The sequence below is a fragment of the Ictalurus punctatus genome, chromosome 20 (genome assembly GCF_001660625.3).
Source record: "Ictalurus punctatus breed USDA103 chromosome 20, Coco_2.0, whole genome shotgun sequence".
NCBI lineage: Eukaryota > Metazoa > Chordata > Actinopteri > Siluriformes > Ictaluridae > Ictalurus > Ictalurus punctatus.
The window spans coordinates 11,040,052-11,060,112 of record NC_030435.2 but is presented as its reverse complement, the minus strand read 5'-3'; the positions used below and the strand labels follow the sequence as shown (position 1 = coordinate 11,060,112).

Below are 20,061 nucleotides of genomic sequence, written 5' to 3'. Positions count from 1 at the left end.
AGACCAAGACAAAGATTGAACTCTTTGGCCTGAATGGCAAGCGTCCTGTCTGGAGGAAACCAGGCACCAGTCATCACATGGCCAATACCATCCCTACAGTGAAGCATGGTGGTGGCAGCATCATGCTGTGGGAATGTTTTTCAGCGGCAGGAGCTGGGAGACTAGTCAGGATCGAGGGAAAGATGAATGCAGCAATGTTCAGAGACATCCTTGATGAAAACCTGCTCAAGAGCGCTCTGGACCTCAGACTGGGGCGAAGGTTCATCTTCCAACAGGACAACGACCCAAAGCACATAGCCAAGATAACAAAGGAATGGCTACAGGACAACTCTGAATGTCCTTGAGTGGCCCAGCCACAGCCCAGACCCGAACCCAATTGAACATCTCTGGAGAGATCTGAAAATGACTATGCACCAATGCTCCCCATCCAATCTGATGGAGCTTGAGAGGTCCTGCAAAGAAGAATGGGAGAAACTGCCCAAAAATAGGTGTGCCAAACTTGTAGCATCATACTCAAAAAGGCTTGAGGCTGTCATTGTTGCCAAAGGTGCTTCAACAAAGTATTGAGAAAAGGCTGTGAATACTTATGTACATGTGCTTTTTTTTGTATTTTATTTTTAATAAATTTGCAAAGATTTCAAACAAACTTCTTTCACATTGTCATTATGGGGTATTGTTTGTAGAATTTTGAGGAAAATAAAGAATTTAATCCATTTTGGAATAAGACTGTAACATAACAAAATGTGGAAAAAGTGAAGCACTGTGAATACTTTCCAGATGCAACTTTCACACTTTCTCACTGCCAATTATCATGGTCATGGGAGCCAAGCACATGGATGTGATTATTGTCAAAATCATAGCTTCACCAAATGGCAGCAGGAAGTGTCACTTTAAGACTATTTAAAAGTCTGTTTTTATTTACCCAAATTGTTTAATTCTTTAAAAAAAACAGGTTTTATGGGGATTCGAATTCGGAGGTCAATGGAGTAGGATGCGAAGTTGGAGGCTCCTGCTGATTTCGATTAAAATTGTAGTTAATTAGCGCTTTTCGGTCATACGATAGATTTTGACTTATTCTACTCCGTTTCCTTGTTTGCACTTTTAACTTTGTGGTACGTTAAAATGTCTGGAAAGAACACGATAACCCGTGGTAGCATTCAGACACAACTGAGGCCAAGTATGCGCTCCTCGAGTCCCCTTCTTCCCCTGAATCCGCGTCGCCGAGCGGTGACTTTGATTTCGCTGCACTCAGGCTTGAGTTGCTGGCTTCACTGAGGAAGGACATTGCCGATATTTTTGAAAAGGAGCTCCAGGAGATTCTCAGGGCGCAATAATGTTAGGATAGTTGGAGTTCCAGAGGGTGCTGACACATGTACAACTGCTGCTGTAGCGGCCTTGTTAAAAGAGGCGTTTGGTCTGGAGGAGGAGCCGGTTTTGGACCGGTCCCACGGGACCCTTCAGCCGAAGCCCAAGTCTGGTGATCGACCACGAGCTATTGTGTGCAGATTCCACTATCACAGTGTGGGATTTGACCATCTCCGTTTTCCCTGACTACACAGTCAAGATAGCCCGGGCCGCATTTAACGAGGTTCGGCGTCAACTTTGTGGTATTGAGGGCGCTCACTATGGAATACTTTACCCAGCTTGGCTTCGCATTACATATAATGGTGTTCAGAAGGACTTTATTTCAGCGGAGGAAGCAGGAGACTATGTTAAACTCTTGATATCAGGGTGAACTGCATCATCTATACAGCTTCGTCATTTTCGCTCTTCTTTTATTTTTATTTTTTGCACTCGGCCTTCCAGCTCTACAGTATTCGGATTTTTATTTGAAGATATCATATCATATTTTGTGGACTCACTCCTCTTAAATCTACTTCGGTATTAATGTGGTGCTCTGTTTTGATGCTCTGACTGGGTTAGAGTTTCTGTTTTTCATTTTATTAGTGTTTTTTCCTCGGCTTTATGTGCTACACTGTTATATTATTTGTTACAAGTCTTTAAAAAGTTAAGGAAATTATTTGTTATTGTGCGCAGACTGTTTATCAGACTTGAAGTCGGTAGGGGCTTTTTCTCTTACTGGAACTTTTTGTCTTGGTAATTTTTTTGGTTAGTTCAGCTTACTCTCAGAGTTGTTTTCACATTGTGGACAACTTTTGGTTATTGTGGGAAACACTGCTGTCTCATTTGTTTTATGGAGTCCTTGGGTGTGTGTGTGTGTGTTTGGGGGATTGTGAGAGTAAAAAAAACATGCCAATGCTTTGAAGGATGTGAATTGAAACAGAGTAATGTTAGTCAATTGCAAATCTGTTTTTAGAGGATTTCAACTTAACATGGTGAAAAAACTATATTATAGAATTCAGGTAATTTTATTTGGGTTATCTCATACAGTGTGGCAAGTAATAATCTGGAAAGACCTTTGTAATATCACAGTCTAAAACTGGATTTAAAGAGAAGCAAATCAGTAAATGAATTACATGAAAATTAATCACATGAAAATGAGTAAATTAAAAGGGAATAAGGTAAACGTGAAAAAAAAAAAAGGTTTTACTCTTACAAAGTTCACTCTTACAACCTAATCATATGTCTAAATGCTGTTTTATGGTTTCCATGTTGATCTGTTTCAACATCCTTAGCCCTTTACCTTGATAACATTAACTTTTTCACCTCAAGTCATTCTTAGGTCAAGCCGGTCTTAGGGCTTAAGCATAAGCATAATCATTCCAGACTAATGCAGTTCTGTGAAAATTTATTTAACGTCTTATCTACTGGTTAGATATGAGTTGGGTAATGCACTTATTGAGTCAAACATTTCATGCACATAATGTCTAAATACTTTTTTTTTTTACTTGGCTGCTTTTAATAAAAAAGGTTAAATGTTGATTTAAACAATCCTCTACTGGAAGATACAGGATTTTTCTAACTCAGTACATACTTACATCATTTACTTGATTAGAAAATACTCTATATATTTGAAAATATTCTATAAAACCTTCCACTTTTCCCCTCTGATAAAGTCCTTTGTTGAGTTGGCAGTGTGTTTTGGATCATTGTCTTGCAGCATGATAAAGTTCCTTTTGATTTAATTTGGTTGTGTTTCTCTGTAAATTGACAGACAAAACGTTCCTCTAAACTTCTCAATTCATTCTGCTGCTACCATCATGAGTTACATCAATAAAGATCAATGAGCCTGATCCAGCAAGCCCAAGCCATGACACTTCCCATACCATGTTGCACAGACCTGTATGTTTTGGTGTTCTTTCTCCACACTTTGGCCTTTCCATCCATCATTTTGGTAGAGGTTAATCTTGGTTCCAGAACTTTTGTGGCTCATTTCTGTGTTTCTTTGCAAATTCCAATATGGCTTTCTGATTTTTACTGCTGATGAGAGGTTTAGTTCAACACTTAACTAGTTTAGCAACCATACTTTTGGTTAAGTAGTTTTAAACATGATTTAAAGCACCTCAGGTTCACTACAATACAAGTTTCAGTTACTTTAGAAACTAGCCCCCAGCCAGCCATGACATTAAATTCATCTGCCTAATATTGTTAGGTCCCCGCCAAAAGAGCTCTGACCCATCGATGTATGGAGTCCACAAGATGTCTGAAGGTGTGCTTTAGTACCTGGCACCAAGACGTTAGCAGAAGATCCTTTAAATTCTGTAAGTTGTGAGCTGAGGACTCTATGGATTAAATTTGTTTGTCCAGCACATCCCACAGATGCTCACTCAAGATATGGGGAATTTATAAAGCCCCCTGTCAGTGTAATTCTGATACAACCTTGTTACCATGGTGCTTTTGGCTGATTCAGTTACTTTAGAATCTTTTATCAGAATTGTACAGAATTATACCTAAACTGAAAATTGTGACTTTATTTGACTTTATACTTTAAATGACTTTATTTCAGTAACCGCAGTAGCAAGGCACACGTGAAAAGCACCACAGATTCACCAGAGTTGGACTGAACCAGAGCATCTAAAACAACGTATACCCCTTGTACTGGAATTATCACCCATGTATTAATATTTGGTATCCTTTGACTGATAATAGTCCCTTTTAATCTACTCCCGTTCCAATACTATATTTGGATCAACTTCTTGGTTTGATTAACGTCCTGGTATAAGTGGGGTTAGACCATTCTTTGTGACTCTGCTCTGCTACCATTGGTGTGTGTGTGTGTGTGTGTGTGTGTGTGAATGGGTGAATGAAAACCAGTGTAAAGCACTTTGGAACCGCTAAGGTTAAAAAAAAAAGTGCTATATAAGTGCAGACCATTTACCATTTGGCAGATGCCCTTATCCAGAGCAACATACAATTATCTCATTTATTCAACTAAGCAGTTTACGGTTAAGGACCTTGCTCAAGGGCCCAGCTGTGGCAGCTTGGTGATGCTGGGATTTCACTCATGTAATTTTTTACAGATTTTTCCTTTCTGACCATAAAGCATCACATAAAATCACATACATCTTACTTGGAGGAATGCCCAGTGGTGGTGCCACCCTGTCTTACCTTTCCCCCACTTTGGCACTAGAGTTCTTGCATGCCAGTGTAAATTCTAAACAAAAGCAATTGGGACCATCAGTTAAGGTGACATTCTGTGTGTGTGTGGTCTCTGTGAAGTGCCATCATTGTTCATACACCCTGTACAATAATTTTCTCCATTTGTGAAATAATTGACTTTAATGTACCAAGTGAATTCTACCATGCAAATGTCCTGTACAATCTCCTATAGTCGCTTCAGTCAGTGTAGATGTGTTGGAAGAGCTTGCTTGCATACAAGGGCCTTCAAATAGTTTGTTCTTTCTCAGTTCCTGTTTAAAAATCTGTTACAGTGGCACCTGAGAATGCAATCAATGAATCATCCAAACATCATCCATAATTAGGCTTCCTTTGGATGGTTGTTGGATCCTATAGAACTGGTTGCTATTGCTTTTTGTACTGTTTATTGACTTATGAAGATCATTATGTCAGGTTCACAAGAATAAGGACCCACTGCTACATTGTCCTTCATTTGGTCTGTTTGGGTTTGATGGAAAGCCACATACAAACAGAAAGTTGCCCCTCCCTTTGTCCTCACATGTACATATATACATCCCACATATACATCATCAGGCACATGGAAAAATATGACTTTTTAAGTTATATGTAACATATGAGCCTTCTCAAAATCATGAAACATCTTCATTTAAACTAACAACTATTTGTCCTGCTCTCCAAAATGTGTCTAACAAGGTGTGAGTGGACTCCTCTTCTTGCTGTCCTTTCAACAATCTCAAATCGGTGTCTAAGCTGCTCAAGCAGGTCTTGATATGCCAAACCTCTTTTGTGTGAATAGTGATGCCATGTGTCCCATCTTTCCACATGTACAACAAACAATACGTTGATTGGGCTTCCTGTTGTCTGTGCAATGTCTTGCTCGGTGGCCATCCTTTCCACATTTATAACAAATTACAGCTTTTCCTGAACTGACTGTTCACCTTTGGGTCTGTGATGGAAATTGCAGACTGATCTAGAAAAGTTCATCTTTCCCCTGTCTGCTTTTGTATGCAGCAACTAGATTTCTTAATTCTGCATGTCGTTTCGGAGTGGTCAAGTTGAAGTGCTATAATTTTTTAAAATCGTTTCCTTTTATGGTATGTCTACATGCAGATCAAAGGTTTCGCACATATATGCACTAGTCTGAGCAATTAATGCGGACTTAAATGCAACACAGCAATACTGCACATTTAACATTCCACAGTAAAAACCAAACACCACCCTCAACCTTCATGCATATGATACAGGGTGCTCCTCTGGTTGCATTGTCACCTCTGTAATTTTTCTCCAGTTAAACAAAACAGTCCTGAAAAGTCTGAGCAGAGCCTCTCTCCATGTCTCTGACTGCTGTTCTGTTAAGAACATTCTGGGAGACTGCTCTAGGAACATCTAGAGCTACATCTAACATCTGAGGAAGGCAAGACGTAAGCAGTAAACATGCATCCGAATTAGACAAATTGTACAATGTACTACATACTCTAGATTTGACATGAACTCTGTAAGATCTCTCCAACCAGTTTTGAAAAGCACCTACTGCTCAAACAAGGCTTTTAATGTCCATAAGAGACAGCTGTCTAACAGATGGGGCATTTGCAATTCTGGGATCACTCTTGTGCTCATTTACAGGATCAGCTGTTCTTAGTCATACTACTGCCATTGGGAACTGTGCAGAATTGTTTGGAGAAAGTATGCCTCCAAAATATTCTGCATTGCAATCACTCATATCTAATCATAACCACTGCATGGAGCACTAGTTGTAAGTTTATTCATAATATATTTGATGGCATCTTGAGTATAGTGAAGATTACAAGATGGCACCAGTGAGATTGTTACAACTGCTCAGACCACAGTGTGTTGGTTTTTGTTTAATTTTTGCACTTTAACCTATTTTACTTTTAATCACGGCTATTACCAGATACAGTATTACCAGAACTGAAAGAAAGGAGCCAACGTCAGGAACAGGTTGAGGGTTCAAGCATCCCATGCTTGAGTACCTAACATCCTGCTAGCCAACGTCCCATCTCTGGAAAACAAGCTCGACAGCCTCAGGGCCAGGGTTAAGTTCCAGAGAGATATTTGGGACTGCAAACTCCACTGCTTCACCGAGAAATGGCTGAACCCAGTGGTTTTGGACCATCCCATCCAGTCGGCCAAGTACTTCTCGGTTTACTGCATGGACAGGTCGGTGGAGTTGGGGAAGTCAACAGGAGGTGGAGGGAGTCTGATGGTAAACAGCAGCTGGTGTGATAGCATGAGCATTGTTTCTCTCACATGCTCCTTCACACCCAACCTGGAGCTCCTATCATCAAATGTCACCCTTTCTACCTTCCTCAGGAATTTACTTCGGTCATAGTCAGTGCCATTTATATTCCACCACAGGTGGACATGGACACTGCGTTATGTGAACTACATGAGGCTCGCACTCAACAATAGGATGCTCACCTCCTCACCGTTCATTGTGGCAGGGGACTTCCAACCTCAAACGCACAGTGCAAAACTTCCACCAACACATCACCTGCCCCACAAGGGGCGAAAGGTTCCTGGACCATTGGTACACTTTGTTCAAAGAGGCACAGTCCCATCCACCGTTTGGGGAAATTGGACCATGAGACCATCTTCCTCATACCTAGATACAAACAAAGGTTGAAACAGGAACCTCCGGTTCAGAGGGAGGTATACAAGAAACTAGAGTCACAGTTCAGACACGTCTCTAGTGGATGAGCTGAACACTTTTTATGCTCACTTCAAGGCTGCATCTAACAGAGCTAATGGAGCTAATGGCATTAGTGGTACTAACAGCACTAACAGTGCTAATGGCAGCATGCATGCAGAGTGTATCAGAAGGGGAAACCCTTTCATCAACTTGGAAGAAATCTTTCAGGCATGTGAACACAAGGAAGGCAGCAGGAACAGATGGGATCTCAGGTCAAGGCCTTAGAGCCTGTGCTGACCAGCTGGCACCAGTGTTCACGGCTATATTTAACCTCTACCTGGCACAGTCTGTAATTCACACACGCTTTAAACAGTCTATTATCATTTCTGTCTCTAAGAAACCCCAGCCTGCCTGCCTTAGTGACTATTGCCCAGTAACCCTAACCTTGGTTGTGCTTTGAAAGGCTGGTCAGAGACTTAATCACCTCTTCATTACCTGATACCCTAGACCCTTTACAATTCGCATACCGTCTCAGTCGCTCAAGACTTATGATGCCATCACACACCTCCGACATAGAGCCCTGAGCCATTTGGACACCAAGAGGGGACATCATGTTAATGCTGTTTGTTTCAACATTTAACACTATAATCCCCTCCAAATTCACCACCAAGTTGGAGGACCTGTGACTTGGTCCATCCCTGTGTCAGTGGATCTCCAACTTCCTGACAGGCAGACATGTCTCACCCTCCCTCACCCTCATCACTGGAATGCCATAATAATGAGCTGCTACACCTTCACCATCAAAAGCATCCTGATGGGAAGCACCACAGCCTGGTTTTGGAACAGCACCAAGCAGGATAGGTGGACTTTCCAAGGTTTGTGCGATCAGCAAGTAGTGCTGGACAAAGGTCAGGATGATAGTGAAGGACCTCAGCCATCCGCACAATGGACTCTTCTCTCTGTTGTGGTCAGGGAAGCACTTCCGCTCCCTGAAGGCCAACACATAGAGACTGCAGAGGACCACCTAGGACTAGACCTGGTATTTCTTTTGCAAAACACCCACACCCCCTAAATTCCTGTTAATATATGCATATTATCCTGTATTTATAAACATTTATTCTGTGCAACTACCTCAACTTGGTGTTGCACAGCATTGTATTGCACATACAAATGCACATATCTGCACTTTATTCCACATGTTGTCCATACTTTTTTCTGCCATCTATCCTTTATATCCTTTAGGTTATATTTTATATTTTTCTTTTTCTACTTCTAAGTTATGTTTTATGTCAATTGTTTCCATGTCACCGGGCAGTCATAAATAGCATTTCACTGCATGTCATACTGTGTATGATTGTGTGTGTGATCAATAAAATTTTTAATTTGAATTTTTTTTTTTTTGCTTTTAGTACTGCAACTCCTTATTTCAACTGCTCTTTCTTTCTTGATGGCTTGGCCCTTTTTATTTGATATAGCAGTATCAACTTTGGGAGTGCAATAGCTTATTTTCAATTGACAGAGCTTGTCTCTCTGCCTCCAATCTTTTTAACTGCTTAATTTCTTTTCTCACTTTTTGGCATTTTCGGATCATCCTTGAATTTGGGACTCAGGATAGAGATCATCCATAACATTCTCAATACCATTGTACATACCCTGTGAACCGTGCTTGGTAATGTATTTAACAACAGATCTGTCATTATTAAATCCTTACACAATACAGCGATTAAACCATTTATGACTACACGTCACATAAAGCAGATAATGTAACTCAGCTTACTTATTTGATGTTCTAGAATTTTGAACACAAACTTTTTTTCAAGGCAATATTATGTCATCCTCCTCACACTTTGTACAGTTAAAACATTTAAATTCAACAATGCCATGGTCCATCAGGCAAAACCCACACTGCCTTGGGGTTACATTGTAAAAGGTTGCTCCTGAGAAGCATTGGTTATACTTAATCCAGACTCTAACAGTGTGCAGTGAAGAGCAATTAACAAACAAACACCAAATAAGTTCAGTAGTTGCAGTGTACTGTACAGAGGAAAGTCACCAAATATTTACAAAAAAACCTGCACCCTGCATGATCCAAAATATAAAAGAGGAAACATAGTCCCAACAGTATTTCTCAGCAGCAATCTCCATCGGTACGGGTGGCAGTAATCCACCAGTATTTTTGACGTAAACAGCTGAGCATGCTTCCCTCTGTTGTCTCTCTTCTGGCTTATGTTCACTTCCACAAAGATATGGCATGAGGCGGTGACCTTGTTGAGTCTCACAATAATGCAAGGACAAGACCAAGCACTTCAGTGATTGCAGTAACAGGGCAAAAATGACAAGTTACATGTGGCAATAATTACATTAAATACACACACGTATAAAATGCATCATTATGTGGCAGTGCTACAACTTTGTAATTTAAATGGGAACCCAAAAACACTATTTGAAAACACCACACTACTTTGGGTTTACTAGATTTAAACTTGGATTTAAAAAAAATTAGCCATGTTGGGCTCAGGACAATACCAGTTCAGCATTTAACTGATTTAAAGTACAGCCAAAACCACTAAACTTTGGGTTTAGTAGTAACTTAATTTGAGTCGGGTTTACTACAACACAAGTCTCAGTTACTTTAGAAACTAGCCTGTAATTCTGATACAACTCTGGATAGGCACTCTGTAGCATTGCTTGAGTGGTAGTGGTAGAAGTGTGCATGGCCTACCGCTTCATGGTTGAGCTGTAATAATAGCACTATACAGTTGACCAGGGCAGATCAGAAGTTTCACGAACTGACTCGTGGCAAAGCTGGCATCCTAAGACAGTCCCAGGTTTAAAGTTGCTGAGCTCTTCAGTGCAACCTGTTCTACTGCCAGTGTTGGTCCAGGATTACGCTCCATGTAATCAACGTAGACAATGTGCTTGATTTTATGCAGCTGTTACCAGTGGCTGCCCCAAACTCAATAATTATGACGGGTGTCTATATACTTTTGATCATAGTGTATTAATAATCCCTTAACTATATTTTAAAATCAATTTAATGGTACCTAGTTAATAAAAAGTGTTCTAAAATGTATTCTATCAAAAACTGACATTTGGTAGTGATTCCAAACCTGTTGATTCTAGTGTAACATAGAAATGTAGTTTAGCCCCAAGTAATGCCGTGGTCACACTAGACTCTAGCACTCCGTTGACTTTCATTCAAACACATTCGAAAACGGCAGACCGGAAACACAAGCTCATGTATAGAATTTTCATACTACATCGCATAATGAAAGTTAAAATTTGGTAAACTCTGACCTGTGTAATCGTATCACGTGGAGACATGATCAATAGATGATCGCAATGTCACTGTGTGACGTTTTTAGTAAAAAAAAAAACATTAAAAAATTGAAGCGATAATTTTAGCGGTATCGAGCTATCCTATACTTTACAACACAGCTTTGAAAGATTAAAAAAAAAACTTTATTGTTATTATTTTTTTTAAAGAGTGCCGGTTTGTGGTGTTGTTGAAAACTGGAACAGATGGCATATTTAACAAATGGAAACATAATCAAAATAATCCCAGACACTTGTTACAAACCATAAACAGATTGCTTCAAGTTAATGCTGTTACCACTTTGCCTGTTTCTCAGCAGCTATTTAATTCTTTTCTTCAATTTTTTAATTCTAAGATTGATAATGTTCGCAAAGAAATTTCTGTTACACCTGACTCTGCCACTTCACTCTTTTGTCCATCTGGGTTCACTGGTGTTTCGTTCACTCATTTCTCACTGCTTGATTCTGAGGCTCTCACAAGGGAAGTATCCAGCATGAAAACAACCACTTGCTTGCTGGATCCAATTCCCACAAACCTATTTAAATCGTGCTTCAATGTTTGGTGCCCTCAGCATTACAAATGAATCATTAGATACTGGGGTCGTTCCAGCAGTACTAAAGACTGCTGCTGTTACACCTGTACCAAAGAAGGAAAATGCTGCCGTGGATGATTTTTAGCCATTTTCATACCATCTCAAATCTTCCGTTTTTGGCAAAAATACTTGAGCGTGTTGTTGCCTCTCAACTATGTAATCATCTTACAATTAATAACCTCTTTGAACCCCTTCAGTCAGGTTTTCGTAAACTTCACAGTACTGAAACATCGTTGGTCAAAGTTACCAATGACTTGTTGATGGCCTCTGATTCTGGCGCTACTTCCATTCTTATTCTTCTTGATCTTAGAGCTGTTTTCGATACTGTGGATTGTGGTCTTTTAATTACCCACCTTGAAAGTGTGTTTGGTGTGTCTGGGACAGTTTTAAACTGGTTTAAATCCTATTTTACTGACCGTTCCCAGTTTATTTCTATGGGTGGTTACAGGTCTGACACTAGCTCTGTAATCACTGGTGTTCCTTAGGGTTCAGTTTTAGGCCCTTTACTTTTCAATATTTATCTATCTCCACTTGGGCATCTGCTGCGATCGCTTGGCCTCCATTATCACTTCTATGCTGACGATACCCAAATTTACATTCACTCAAAATCTGGTGAAAACCTTGTTTGTTTTCTTTCTGACTATATTTCTGAGATAAAAACATGGATGAACAATAATTTTCTGTGCTTGAATAGCGGGAAAACTGAAGTTATGCTTATAGGTTCCTGTCATCAAATTCTCAAAGCTCGTCCAATGTCTGTTTGTTGATGGCTCTGTTCTAGAGACTCAAAGTAAAATGAAAAACCTTGGAGTAATTTTCAATACCAGCCTTACATTTGTTTCTTTTGTTCAGAGCACTGTTAAAACATTTATTTTTCAGCTCAGAAATAGCTAGACTGCGCCCTATGCTGAACTTCTCTGTGGCTGAAAAACCAATAAACTCATGCCGTTTTAGCTTGAGTTTCTAAATCCACAATCAACAAATTGCAATATGCACAAAACTCTGCCGCCAGGATTCCTGGAACCAGGAAATGTGATCATATTACTCCTGTTCTGGAGTCCTTGCACTGGCTCCCGGTCAGGTTCCGTGTCGATTTTAAGATCATGATGTTAACCTACAAAGCATTACATGGCTTTGCTCCTCAGTGCTTATCTGCTTTGTTAATCCCTTACACCCCAAATCGCAGACTGCACTCCTCACAATGTAATCTGTTAACTATTCCACAAACACGCTTAAAATCTATTGATGTCAGGACTTTTTCTGTCTATGCTCCTTCACTTTGGAACTCTCTTCCTCCTGAATTCAGGGAAGCTCAGACTTTTGGCATTTTTAAAGCTCAACTTAAGATGCACTTTTTTAAACTTGCATTTGACTGATGAGGTCTTTTATTATTATTGTTGTTGTTGTTCTTATTAACTTTTACAGTGGCAAGAAAAAGTGTGTGAACCTTTCCGAATTTCATGGTTTTCTGAATAAATTTGTCATAAAATGTGATCTGATCTTCATCTAGTCAAGGGTATTGACAAATATAATGTGTCTAAAATAATAACACAAAAAAAATTCTGATCTTTCATGTCTTTATTGAGAACAACCAAAAAAACCTCATAGTGCTTGTGGAAAAAGTATGTGAACCCTTACAATTAATAACTGGTTGACCCTCCGGCAGCAATAACCTCAACCAGGCGCTTCCTGGAGCTGTGGGTCAGACCTGCACATCGTTCAGGAAGAATTTTAGCCCATTCTTCCTGGCAGAACCGCTTTAGCTCTGTCATTCTTTGGATGTCTCATGTGTATGGCCCTCTTCAAGTCATTCCATAGCATCTCTATTGGGTTGAGGTCTGGGCTCTGACTCTGGCCACTCCAACAGGCGGATTTTGTTTTTCTGAAGCCATACTGTTGTGGACTTGCTCCCGTGTTTTGGGTCGTTGTTCTGTTGCATCACCCAACTTCTACACAGTTTCAGCTGACGTACAGACATTCTCACATTATCCTGAAGAATTGTCTGATATATACTTTTGAATTCATCTTCCCTTCAATGATTGCAAGCTGGCTAGGCCCTGATGCAGTAAAGCAGGCCCAAATCACGATGTTTCCTCCACCATACTTTACAGTTGGGCTGATGTTTTCATGATGATATGCAGTGCCCTTTCTGCACCAGATGTAGTGCTGTGTGCTTTTTCCAAATAGTTCAGTCTTAGTTTCATCAGTCCACAAAACATTTTGCCAATACCGCTGTGGAGCGTCAATGTGCTCTTTTACAAACTTCAGGCATGCAGCAATGTCCTTTTTAGTAAGCAGTGGCTTCCTTCGTGGTGTCCTGCTATAGATACCCTGCTTGTTCAATGTTTTACATATTGTAGACTCGTGAACAGAGATGTTAGCCAGTTCCAATGATGCCTTAAAATCTTTCAGGGTTGTTTCTTTACCTCATTGATGAGTCTTCATTGTGCTCTTAGTGTCATTTGGGGCTGGGCGCCCACTTCTTGGTAGAGTAGCAACAGTCCCAAAGTGTCTCCATTTGTGGAATGTTTGCCTAAATGTAGACTAGTGAATTTCTAAAGTCTTTGAAATCACTTTGTAACCCTTGCCAGCTTTATGTAAATCAACAATTCTTTGATCGTGGATCCTCTGAAAGCTCTTTTTGGCAAAGCATGGCTCACAAAAGTGTGTGCAGAGCAAACTCCTAATGTTTGAGGGGTTTTTATCAGTCAAAGTAGCTGTAGTCCACACCTCCAAACTCATTTTCTTAACGAGACTCCAGGTGTGCTTAAACCTGACTCCGATTAGCTTTTTTGAGGTCATTAACTCAAGGGTTCACATACTTTTTCCACAATCACTATGAGGTTTTTTTGGTTGTTCTCAATAAAGACATGAAAGATCAGAATTTTTTTTGTTTTATTTTAATTCAATTCAATTTTATTTGTATAGCGCTTTTTACAATAGACATTGTCTCAAAGCAGCTTTACAGAAATATCAACACGGTATACAGATATTAAAGGTGTGAATTTATCCCAACTGAGCAAGCCACTGAGTGGCGACGGTGGCGAGGAAAAACTCCCTAAGATGTGTTAAGAGGAAGAAATCTTGAGAGGAACCCAACTCAGAAGGGAACCCATCCTCATCTGGGTAACAACAGAGTCACACTAGGCTATTATTTTAGACACATTATATTTGTCAATACACATTAAATCACATTAAATTCCAAAAGGTTCACATACTTTTTCTTGCCACTGTATATGATTTATTTTTGTGTGTACTGCTTATTTTATGTACAGTGCTTTGAGAAGCTGCTTTTAAAGGCGCTTTATAAAATAAAGTTCATTCTTATTATTATATTATTACATAAAATTATTTTTTAATGGCTTCAAATATTGTATGACATTTTACTGCTGTAAAATGTAATTACATATGCAAACGTCAGTGCCCTGAAGTATCATGATGTATCCTGTTCCCGTCCATATTCGCAGTGGCGTCCAACAAAAATATGCATGCTTAAAGCCTAGTGTAACTGCAGCATAAGGGCTAATACAAATTGATTACATAGCTATTAATAAACAGTGTAGAATATATTAGCACAGCATTGTTGTGGAACATATATCAATTTTCTATTTTCACTGTCATCATACAGGTAAACGTCCTCATGAGTGTGGAGTCTGTAAGAAGGCATTTAAACACAAGCACCACCTAATCGAGCACTCACGTCTACACTCTGGAGAGAAACCATACCAGTGTGATAAATGTGGCAAACGCTTCTCACACTCCGGCTCTTACTCCCAACACATGAACCATCGCTACTCCTACTGCAAGAAGGAAGGTTATGACCAGCCAGAGACAAATAATGCTTCATCCACACCTCCCTCACAGCTTGACTCAGATGAGAGGGAGAGCGAAGTTGAAGAGGAGATAGATGATGATGATGATGATGATGATGATGAAGAACCAGAAGGAGAAAAAGATGGTGAAGATTTTTCTGGCTTTGACATGAGTGACATAAGAGTGGTCAGGGTTGGTGAGGAATATGATGAAGAAGAGGAGGAAGTGGGGAGAGGAGGGAAAAAACAGGTGACAGAAGAGGACCCAGTGGAGTTGGATACTCTGGAAAAGGAAGTGGTGAAGATTTTGGGCATGCAAGACATGATGGACAGCAAAACAAAGGAGGAAATGGGGAAAACCAGTGGAGAATGACGTGTTAAATGACGCTGTAGAAAACAAGTAATGATGTTTCTCTCTAGTAACTCCATATTGCTCTGTGAAAGATTAAGGCTTAACAAGCCCTTGGTTGACTCTTGAAGACAGTGAGTTACTTTGGAAGGATTATTTTGTGTTTTTAATTTACTGTGTATGATCACTGGTGTGCCTGATCCACAAATTACAGCAGTATGTAAACTAGCTATATAAAAAATCAGAAAATTGTTCAATTTCATTAGCTGGATTCAACTGAAAGGTTTTACTGAACCTCAACTTCCAGTTGTTTATTATTGTTACTGATGACTTACTTTGAATTGTTCCATCTGCAGTCAGGTGACATTTCTACACATTTTTATTGCCAGTGAAGTTTACTAAATCAGTATTTTATCAATATTTTAGTACTTTGAGATAAAAACTAAGATGCATTGTAGGTACATTTATGATTTTATTTATGAATACATAATGCCTCAAGTAAATACCATTCAGTATTTTTATTCTAATTAGGCCAGCCAGTGTTTGCATAGCAATTTAGTTTTTGTGTCTGTACAAAGGAAGTAAGTTTGCACTTACATATCATGGGATCATCTATAAAGATAAAAAAAATAATTGATATGTAATCCATTAAACAGCTAAATTATTGTTGTTGTGGTATAAATTATGTTTGGTTGGAATCCATATTCAATTCTAATTTAATGTAAACACTCCTAAATGCTAATATCTGCAAAAAGAATTTGATGATTAAATTCTAATAATGACAACGTTGTTAATGAAAAAAGTTCATTAAGTGGTCATCCTTGCTATGTTGGTGATTTCTTATAGATGATGCATACTATAAAGTGCACTTTTCTGTGGTATAGTATGTAGGAACATGACACAGCTTAAAAACACTTCAGTCAGGGAATTGTGTAGGTCACAACTCAAAACCAGTGTTAGCTCTCCTTCTCCTTCACAGAATTATTTTCACTTAACAGTGCAGTACATGCCCAGAGAGGTCTGTGATGGAGTACCTATAGAAATACAGTAATTTAATTTTATAACATCCTCCTCAAAACATGTACTTAGAGAGATTAAAACTAGTAACATTTTGTTAATTTACCATTTGTACTAGTTTATTAACCATACATTTTGAAGCCATTTATAACACAAGTATTTAAGTAGTGTGAACTATTAGATTTGCAGATCAAGTTTATTGAATGCAGTTATGAGAACACATTGTTTCACCCTTAGCATTATTGAATTCTTAATGTGTTAATTTGTAATAGATGAACTATGAAAGGTTCTAGGGAACCCCTCGCCAGCCTTATGCAAGACCGCCAAGCTGTATGTGCCATTCATTCTAATTAATTTGCTAATCCATAAACAAATAAATCGTTTTAAAGCCAATTATGAAGTATTTTAAGACTTCTCTAGATGTGTAGTCTAGAAACCAAGTTAACTTTCATTTAGACTTTTCAGAAAAATAGACAAATTTAGCATTTATTATGATGGAGAAATAAATCATGAAGGCAGTTTTTGATTCTTGTTGTGTGTTATAGTTTGGGTTTACAGTTTTTCTCATGCTGGCCTTGTGAATACTTATGGCTGCTTACTTTGGCTTAGAGCAGTATAACATTTCTATGTGAAATGGTTTGGATGCCAGTGGTTTGGAAACTTATAATCAAAGGGCCATTATGAAACTAAAGTATTTTTCCCACTAATTAAGTAATACCTGATTTAATCATTCAGTTATTACATGCTTAGTAATTTACCTTAGGGTAATTACTGGATAATGTGGCATAACTGAATTGGTCAGAATTTGAACAAATGCACTGGCCCCCACACTACTGCTTTGGAGACAATAAGCAGTCAGATTAAGGTATAGGAAAATGAGGAAACAACAAAGTGACAATGAAGGAGTGAACACATTCTAGTGAAGGAGTGCACTTGATGTAAGAAACAGAAGCAAGTGACTGTGTTTAATTGTATTGTTTTTTTTATTGTTTTAACCATTACACATTACAGTATTATTCATTGTTGATGTATTGTTTTTAAATATTTGTGTTTACATCAATGCACATGTATATTGTGTATTTTTACCTTCAGTATTAAAAATATCAACAACAATAATGTTTTTAGTTTTTAATAAGATTTTTCATTTTAATGTTTGTTTGTTTTTTTTCTCCACACATATGGGCAGTATTATAGGTTGTACTTTTCAGATTTCACTAGTTTTACATTGGAGGTGAGGTATTGTATTTATTACCAGCGTAGCACAGGGATTTTGGCCCTGTCTGAATCAGTCATGTCAGTAATTTTTATAGACTGCATGTGTATGTGTCTAGGAAGATTATGCTGAATGTTACCTTCTATAAAGTGACCAGTTTTAAGAAAAATAAAAAAAGAAAGTTAATACAGTTGAGGATAAAAGTTTATATACACTTAGGCTAACAACATTCAATCTCAGTTTTTCACAACTAGACACAGTTCATGTTACCACACATTTCCTGTGAGTCAATTATGGTATCTACTTTATTTCCATAAGAGGTGATTTCAAAATAATAGCTGAGACATTTCCAGTGCCCTCTGAAAGTATTGGAATGGCAAGGCAAATTATTTTGTTTTTGCTATATACAAATACATTTGGGTTTGAGATCAAAAGATGAATATGAGACAACAAATAAGAATTTCAGCTTTCATTTCCTGATATTTACATCTAGATGTGTTTAAACAACTTGGAACATGGCACTTTTTTGTGGTAGACCACCCAATTTTTAGGCAATCAAAAATAATGGATCAGATAGTCTTAATTTAAAGTAAATAACACTTAATACTTGGATGCATATCCCTTGCTTGCAATAACTGCATCAGTAGTTTGTTTCTTTTTCAGGACATTCCATATTGGTGTATTGGCTATGCCCAATGCTTGTGCAATAGCTCTGATAGATTTTTCCACTTTTCTCCGCTTCAAAACGCTTTTCTCCCATAGATAGCTCTCTGGTCGTCATGTTGGTTTATCCTGTTTTAACAATAAATGTAGTCTTCACAGGCGAAACCTAGGGCACAAACCAATACTAGACATTCAGAGCCATTCATTCTTTAAACAATCAATTTAACAGGGCATACCTGGGTAACAAGAAACACCTATCAGTCACATGTTCCAAAATTTTTGATCACTTGACAAAATGGGTGGGTGTTCTAAGTTGTTAAACACATCTAGATGTAAATATCAGGAAATGAAAACTGAAATTCTGATCTGTCATCTCATATTCATCTTCTGATCTCAAACCCAAATGCATAGTGAAAAAAAATTAATTGGCCTTGCCATTCCAATACTCTCAGCAAGAACTGTACTTAAGTGTATATTGATCAGATTTTCAGTGGGTCAAAAGTTGGCATAAGCTTTGTTAGTATTTGGTGGTATTGCCTTTTAATTACTTGATCTTGAATCAAATACTTGGTGTATCCTTCCACAAGCTCTTCATTAATAAATTGCTGGAGTTTTTGCCCATTCCTCCAGACACCACTGGCGTAACTCAGTTAGGTTTGTGAGCCTCCTTGCTCAGATATGCTTTTTCAGTTCAGTCCATAAATTTTCTATGGAATTCAGGACAGAACTTTGTGATGGCCACTCCAATATTTTCACTTTGTTTTCTTTAAACCATTTTGTTATAACTTTGGTGGCATCTTTTGCAGGATCATTGTCCTGCCAGAAGACCCAGTTGTGACCAGGTTTTAACATTCTGTCTTGAGGTTTAGCTTCAGTATTTCTAGATAATTCTCCTTCCTCATGATGCCATCTATTTTCTGAAGTGCACCAGTCACTTTTCCAGCAAAACATCCCCACAGCATGATGCTGCTACCACCTCCATTCTTCACAGTTGAGATTAGTGTTCTTCGGATTAAAAACCTCACCCCATTTTCCGCCATACACATATGGCCAAAAACATGGACACCTGACATATGTGGGCCTTACCAAACTGTTACAAACAAGTTGGAAGGAAGACTTTGTGTGTTGTAGCATTACAGATGCCTTTCACTGGAACAAAGAGGCCTAGCCAAAATATATTCCAGCATAACAGTGCCCCTGTTCACAAAGTGAGATCTATGAAGATAAGGTTTGCCAAGGTGGGAGTGGAAGAACTCGTGAGCCCTGACCTGAACCCCACCGAAGACCTTTGGGATCAACTGGAATGCTGACTGAGCCCCAGGCCTCTTTTCACAACATCAGTGCCTGACCTCATTAATGCTCTTTGAGGGAATGGGCAAATCTCCACAGCCACATTCCAAAATCTAGTTCAAAGCCTTCCCAGAGGAGTGTCGTTATAATAGGGAAAAGGGGACTAAATCTGGAAGGAGATGTTCAAAAATTCTATGGCTGTGATGGTCAGGTGTCCACAAACGTTTGGCCTGTGTGTTTGTTTTTTTTTTGTTTTGTGTGTGTGTGTGTGTGTGTGTGTGTGTGTGTGTGTGTGTGTGTGTGTGTGTGTGTGTGTGTGTGAGAGAGAGAGATAGATAGATAGATAGATAGATAGATAGATAGATAGATATATTTAGCCAGTGTTAGTTTTAAAAACCATGATTTTGTGTTCAGTTCCCTCATTCTTTTGTATTTAAACCAAATGGGAAGTGTAAATGTGCATGCTTGATGTGTGAATTTGTGTGAAGGAATGGCTTCTGGTATATTTTGCACTTCTGTAAAGAATATGGCATCTCTGTTTGAGCTGTAAACTGTATATTCCTCCCACCCTGAAATAAATTCTCTATCATCACAAATGATGTATGGCAAAACAATTATTG

General features: G+C 38.7%; 1 protein-coding gene across 6 annotated transcripts in view; it reads left to right on the top strand.

Moving 5' to 3' along the window:
• The window catches only part of zeb1a (zinc finger E-box binding homeobox 1a), a 52,537-nt gene extending 34,156 nt beyond the window's left edge, over positions 1 to 18,381 (top strand). For 5 of the 6 annotated variants that reach the window (XM_047162681.2, XM_017495207.3, XM_017495206.3 and 2 more), the window contains exon 10: positions 14,726 to 18,381. In XM_047162681.2, coding sequence (XP_047018637.2) covers positions 14,726 to 15,282 — 557 coding nt within the window. In that variant the 3' untranslated portion in view covers positions 15,283 to 18,381. The remainder of the gene's footprint in view (positions 1 to 14,725) is intronic. The other variant, XR_006984264.2, reaches the window with a different exon arrangement.
• The last annotated feature ends 1,680 nt before the right edge of the window (positions 18,382 to 20,061 follow it).